Here is a 6,718-nt window from a genome sequence, read left to right on the forward strand (position 1 = left end):
TTTTTACCTTACAACTGGAGACTATCAAAGCCTTTTGGAAATTTTACTTACTCTTCAATCAGCTCATCTCTCCCCTTTTTTCCCATGCCTGTTTCTTTCATATGTTTCTTGAAGTTAAGATCAATTGTCTTGTTGGTAGGACAGTATTCCAGCAGTGGGGAACATCTAGAGGAAAAGATATTAACTGGCCCTTATTTGTGTCTTTTGTGCTAGAAAGTGCTTTGTCTTCACCTCAGAACAAGAGAAAATGGAAATGTTCATCCTGGCATGGGCAAGCTTTCAACAAATGTGCAACCAGCCATCCTGACCCACCCCTGCCCTGAAGGGCAATCTTGAACAAAAGAAATTACTTAAATCTTTGTGGGTTTAGTTTAGTGAAGTCAACATGTTTAAGATATCTTAGCCTTCCTCCATTTCTTTTCTCATAACTGCAATCTCCAATTATGCACATATTCTCTAAGACAACACAGACTCACAAAACTTTTCTCAGGTGACATGCTTAATCAAGGGTGTGACTAACAGGTTCAATCTCACAAGCAAGAAGCAAGCTCAGCAGAAAACAAAGCTCAGTTCTGTGTTGCTAGATGGTAAGGAACATAGTGGTTCATATTGAATCCATGCCTGTATCTTGGCTGGAACAGTGGCCAACAGTGGATGTCTTGGGAAGACTCCCATGACTAGAATACCATGGAATGCTGCTCCCCAGAATACTTCCCAGCTGCTGGAGATCTGCAGGGCAAGGGGGTTTTGAGCCAGCAGTGTTCATTTTATCCTCAGGGGCATATTCTGTGTGAATTTGAATCCATGGAAACTCGTGCTCTCCCTAACACCCCGTGGCCAGCAATCTCACAGGTAAATGCAGAGCCCTTTCCTCTGCTCTGAACTTGAGGGGCCTGATGGTTTCATTTGGTGGCCCCAGCTCTTTTGCTGACACAGGTTGAACAATCAGCCACTTTCTATTCTTCCTCCCCATGTCAATTATGCCTTGCTGTCCTCTCTGCTTATCAACAGAGGTGGGAGATAAAAATAAAAGACAGTTGAAAGCACATCAGCCATTTACATGCCATTTTAGAAAGTGATCCCAGGGACTTTGATACATAAACCCCATTGACTTTCCATTACATTTTGATTCATTATTACCCACTCTTAAAGAAATTTACTCTAGAATCTTAAGAAAATAAATCTTAGGACAGATTTTAAGTAGATGGTAGATATATCTGAGATAACCCATTGACGTTTCTTTATATCACAATGACACTTCCAACTTAAGACCTCGAAAACTGCAGAAAAATTCACCCTATCTTTTAAACATCCTATTTTACGTTGCTGAGTATAATTAAATACCTTTCCATCATCTATTGTCTGCCACAGCACACATCACTGCAGAGCCTGTAGTCTCAGCTTCATTGCTTTGGTCCCCTTTATATCCTTGCCACTTTCAAGCACTGGAAAATTTTGACCCCATTTTGATCTGGTTTTGCATCATAGACACTGTTGGAAGAGATGAATCCTGCTGCTAATCAGCTGAATCACAATAAAAAACCACAGCAGAAGCAGTGATGGGAAAGATGGACTCCTTAGCAAAGAGGAGTGCTTAAGGTAAAGGAAATCCTGTCTAGTCCTTCAAAACCGATGCTGATCTCCCACTGAAATCCTCATGCACATCATGAGATTTTTTAGGCACTTAAACACCTGCAGGCACCTAAATTCACTGCAAATTCACTAAAATCCACTTCAACTCACGCCTGTCACAGCATGCCCAAGTGTAGAAGAAATCTCTGTCTGTCTGTCTGTCCTGCTTCTCCCGCAGGGGAGAGCCCCATGTTTGAAGTGGCACTCTGCTGTGTCTGGAGCCAGGATTTATTCAGTGCTCCCTCGTGCCAGGGTGGTCTGTGTCTTAGCCAGTTAAATTGACTGCACGTTAACTCTGCTAAATCTAATGCTCAAGTAAGTTATCTGTTGTCATGGATTTAACTGCTAACACATTTCATATTCCCTGAGGGTAGTCAAAATAGTAGAGCCTCTAAAATAGCTGAAAAGGAAAATCTCTGTATTACCTCAACCCTGAAATTTAGTCTTTGACCGACAGTATTATACACTATTTGAAGGCAATTTCTGAGCAGATAAATATTACAAAAGGGCAAGTTTCTTTCCCAGCAGAGCCACAATGCCACGCTCCCCCATTAGCATCAATTGTCCCAGGTTTTGCCCAACAAGTTGTAAAGACCAGACAATGACAACTTGCTAAAAATAAAGCTTTCATTAACACCTGATGAATAAATTTTATAGCAAGCACTGTTCTGTACCTGACAAGGTATATTTGTCCCTCCTCACTACATTATGAATTAAACAGAACATTAGACAGGCTGAGACTGTTTCCTTTCCCTCTCCATAAGAACTAAGAGTAGTTACAGATTATTGAGTAACAGAGATCAAACCCACCTAAGAGTATTAAATGACAGATAATAAAAACAGAAGTAGCACTCAATTTCATCTTCATTACAGACTTTGTTTAGCCCAGCTTGGATTTTCAGTATATTCTGCTCTTACTAATTTCTTCTTTTTGTTGTTCCTAAATATTTATTTCTTGTTGATGTACTTGATTTTCATTAATTTCCAAGTGTAGGTACATCTTTCCTGAAGAAATAACACTGGCAATGAAAATGACACTTGCTATCTATGTAATTGACATGTGAATTTGTATACCCTAGTGAAGATAAACAAGAGAGATAATATAAACAGACATAAGTGAGAATTTATACGTAATATGTACTTCAGTGATCTGGTGACAGACTGCTGAGACTGAATAAATTAACTCCTAATATGGTCAATTAAGACAGGTAGGTCATCTGGCAAGAGAAACTGAGAGGAACAAATCCAAAGAGACAAGATTGTTGAGGTCTGGAGAACTGGCTTTCCATCTGTTACCTGGAAATGTAGTCTGTCCTCTCTGTTACTGCATTCCTGCAATATCTAATAGACATCTTGTCTCCATTAACCACAATTCCTGTCTACTGTATTTGAATGACCAGGAAGAAGGAGGTGCACAAAACCAGGAAAACAACCTCAGGGATTTCCCTCCTGCTTACATATGCATTAGCACTTTCTTACTAATAAGAAACTAAGTGAAAAGAGGGGCATATGCAAGAAAAATAATCATATCTTTCCTGTGGAATGAAATCAGGTGGACCAGCCTCAGGTGACATTAGCTACACATCCAGCTGCAGCACCTACATATTACACAAGAGGGTTCATACAAGCAAGAAAGTACTTGGACATGTCTCTGCTATCTATGTCATCTCTAACTATTTTGAACAGCTGAAGAGCCAGAGAAGCAGTGGTGGCCAGGAAGATCTGTACACACAGCTATCACATTTCTGAAGTCTGAAAAAAGAGTGTAGAGACAAGGAAAGCAGGGGACTCTGTCTGTAATGATCAAACTCCTATAAAGCATCTCAAATATAGTGTCAGGATAATTAGTAATCAATAACTTCACTAGCACCCCAAGGATTTTAGGAAGTGCTCCCTTTCTGAAGAACAGGTTGGACACAAGTAGCTGGAGGAGCCAGAAGGGGTGGCCAGCAGAGGCAGGCACTTGGGAAGAGCTGTTGAGCTCAGAATGTTGAAAGCAGAGAAGGTTGAAAGCAGCAGGCTGGCAGAGCATTGCTACTGCCCGTCCTCCCTGTCCATGGTGCTCTCTGTGCCACCTGCACAGCCCCCATGCAAACGGTGCCGGATTTCACTCAGCCTGGGCCGCTCTGCTTTCCTCACAGACCACGGCGGGGACCTGGGGAACACAGGGAGGGCTGTCTGCCTAAGAAGGGCTTCTGGACCGGGAGCAACAGCGCAGAGGGTGCTGCACAGAGCATCGCTGTGGCACTCTTGAAGCCCCAGGACTGCCAGCCTCTGCATACCACTGCTGGCCTCCGGTCACCAGCGCCTGAAGGACTTCATCCCCCTTCAGGGGACAGGCTCCTCAGGGAGATCAGCTCACCTGGGGAGCCAAAGCTCAGCCTAGGGAAAGCCCACCCCCACCACACAACTCAAGAGCAGCTCCCCGGAGGCACCAGCATTTCACTGATTCCACCCACTTTCACTACACTTGAAATTCAGTACATCTCAAACAGAAAGGGAAAGGACATTGTCATTTCATGTCTCCAGCCACAAACCCCAGGTTTTTGTTATGTTAATGAGGCACCCAAAACAACTCTTTTACTTATTGCTCCTTTATAAGCACAGATGGCCTTGGAAAACATGAACCAAATGGAAAATGCAGATTTAACACAAAGTTTTTGTGTTAAATCATACTAAATCCCATACTAAATCCCATGCAAAAGCTTGAGCTTTCCAACTCAGTGGCCCAGCTTTTATTTATTTATTTATTTATTTGCTTACTTACTTTTGAAGCAATCACTGAAACATTAACTGCATTTAGGGACAGCCAAACAAAGGGGTCTCAAATGTTAGGCTTCCTCTTGCTGGCCATAAAATCACATGATGGGGGAACAATAGAAAAACAAAGGTTTCTCTGTGTTTTATGCTCCCTTTCTGACAAATATAAAAGCCAAAAAAGGGGATGTTAAGATGAAAATCGTAGGAAATCCTCTGGAACAGCACAGAATAAAAAGGAGACAAAGCACTCAACTCTGAAGTTTCATACTCCATCCTAGAGAGCCCTAACACGAAATTAATTTTACTGTTGGTTCCCCACATTGAGTACTGTTTTCCAAGACATGCTAAGGACTATGAACTCAGTGACGATGCCTAAAGTAGAATCAGAGCACTCCTAATTCAAAATGAGAGCTGCATTTTCTTTTTATTTCTTGCTCCATTTGTCTAAAAGGAGATTTTCTTTCTCAGATGATTTGTTATGCAGCCTTCATTAGTGCTAAGGTGTTGCCTAAAAATTAGAAATTACAAATTGTATCACTTTAAGCTAAAGTTAGCTTAGTTTAACATCTCTTGGCAGTGTTGTGTACAGCAGAGGAATTTAGTACAAGTGGCTCATAATTCACATGGAGGTCAGTCTGTGATGGACAGCTCATAAACATGCAGCACAAAACAGGATGACAGCATAAACCAACCCTCAAAGCCCAATTCAGCCCTTGAGCAGCCACAGAATGAGGTATGAAAAAGAAACAAGGCTCTAATACCTTATATCCACAATTCCCAAGGTAATTTCGCTCTTTAATAAACCCTTAATTTCAAATCTTGACCACCTCTCACCCTTTCCTCTCCTCGTAGCAAAGGACTGTGATAGGCAGTAGAAGAAGATAAAATTCAAATAAAGCATTTGTTCCACATTATTCACTATGAGAGGATAGAATTAATCAGCTTTCTCTTGTCCAAACCATATAACAAACACACAAGAATTAACACTAAGTGTAAAATACTGCTATTTGTAAAACAGATTAGCAATATCAGGCTTAGAGAGTCCAGCTAAGCAGAGGGTTCCTCCCAAAACAAAGAGAAATCATCTTGCTTAATCTGTGTTGCCCCAGCTCTGCCAAACCAAGCACAGCCTTTGCAACCTGGATCTGTGGCTCAGAACAGCTGAAGAGGATCCCAGGCTCCAACCACCTCCTTCACCAGGAAGTGGTGGAAGAGATTTCCTACGTCTTTTCACATGAATTTGGAGAGATGTCTTTCTGCTCCAGTCGTCTGAGCTACAGCACACTTAGGCTAATGGGCCTAAGGATGTAACAACAAAATTCGGAAAGATCACACAAAATGGGAGCAAGACAGGAACAACAGCGGGACAAGCAGCCTGAGCAGTTACGTGATTCACTCTTTTGATAGCGTGCTTTCTACACTGGCACTATCCTGTTACAGCCTGCTTCAGGATGCAGCCCAAGTCTACCTAAAAGGGAAGGATCCTTACTGACTTTAATAGCCTTTGGTTTCAGTTCCGAAGTGGGGTCCGGTTGGGTACCACGCTCTCCTCGGCTAACAGCTTCGGGTTATTTTTCTACACCTTTTAGCAGTGCCTTCGGCAGTCATGAGAGCCTCGCGTTCGCCTGCACGCAGCACCACGAGCGCCGCTGCCTAGTGTGGATGGAGAGCTGTTCCCTTCGCCCAAGTCCATCCGCGCCCGAGATCCCGCAGCCAAGGGATCCTCTGCGGCCGTGCAGGAACAATAGCGGCGGGGGAAGCTCCCGGCCGCCCGTCCCCCGCCGCTCCCGCCCGCAGCCCCGGGCGCCTCCGGGCGCTCGGCACTCGCCCCGCACCGCCGCAGCCGCGTTCGCAGCCGGCGGCGGCGGCCTGCGGGGAGATCCGCGCTCCGGCTCTCCGCCGCCGCCGGCAGCCATGGCAACTCCGGCCGGAGCACGGCCCGCCCGGGGAGGCGAAGTTTGCCCGCACCTGGGACCGCGCCCCCCGGACCGCGCCCCCCGGACCGCGCCCGCGGCTGCGCGCCCCGCCCGCCCTCACGGGCGCAACTGCCCCGCGGGGCCGCCCGGCGCCACGGCGCCACCTGCCGGGGCCCCGACGGACCCGCCGCTGTCCCCGCTGCCGTCCCCGCCCGGACTCGCCCGGAGCCGGAGGGCGAGCGCGGTGCTTACCTTGCGCAGCATGCTGGGCGGGCAGCGCCGGGGGCTCCCCGCCGCGGCGCCGCGCTCTCCCGCCCCTCACGGCGCGGCGGCCCCTCCGCGCGCGCCGCCCGCCTGCCCGCTCTGAGCGGCGGCGCAACGGCCGCGCCCGGCACGAGGCAGCGCGGCCG

At 46.3% G+C, this 6,718-nt stretch overlaps 1 protein-coding gene across 1 annotated transcript in view; it reads right to left on the reverse strand.

The window, feature by feature from the left end:
* TMCC3 (transmembrane and coiled-coil domain family 3) overlaps positions 1-6,706 on the reverse strand; it is a 134,213-nt gene extending 127,507 nt beyond the window's left edge. The window contains exon 1 of the mRNA XM_064419750.1: positions 6,561-6,706. Within this exon, the coding sequence (XP_064275820.1) occupies positions 6,561-6,572 (12 nt within the window). The 5' untranslated portion in view covers positions 6,573-6,706. The remainder of the gene's footprint in view (positions 1-6,560) is intronic.
* Positions 6,707-6,718: the final 12 nt, after the last annotated feature.

This window comes from Passer domesticus, chromosome 5 (genome assembly GCF_036417665.1).
Source record: "Passer domesticus isolate bPasDom1 chromosome 5, bPasDom1.hap1, whole genome shotgun sequence".
Lineage (NCBI taxonomy): Eukaryota > Metazoa > Chordata > Aves > Passeriformes > Passeridae > Passer > Passer domesticus.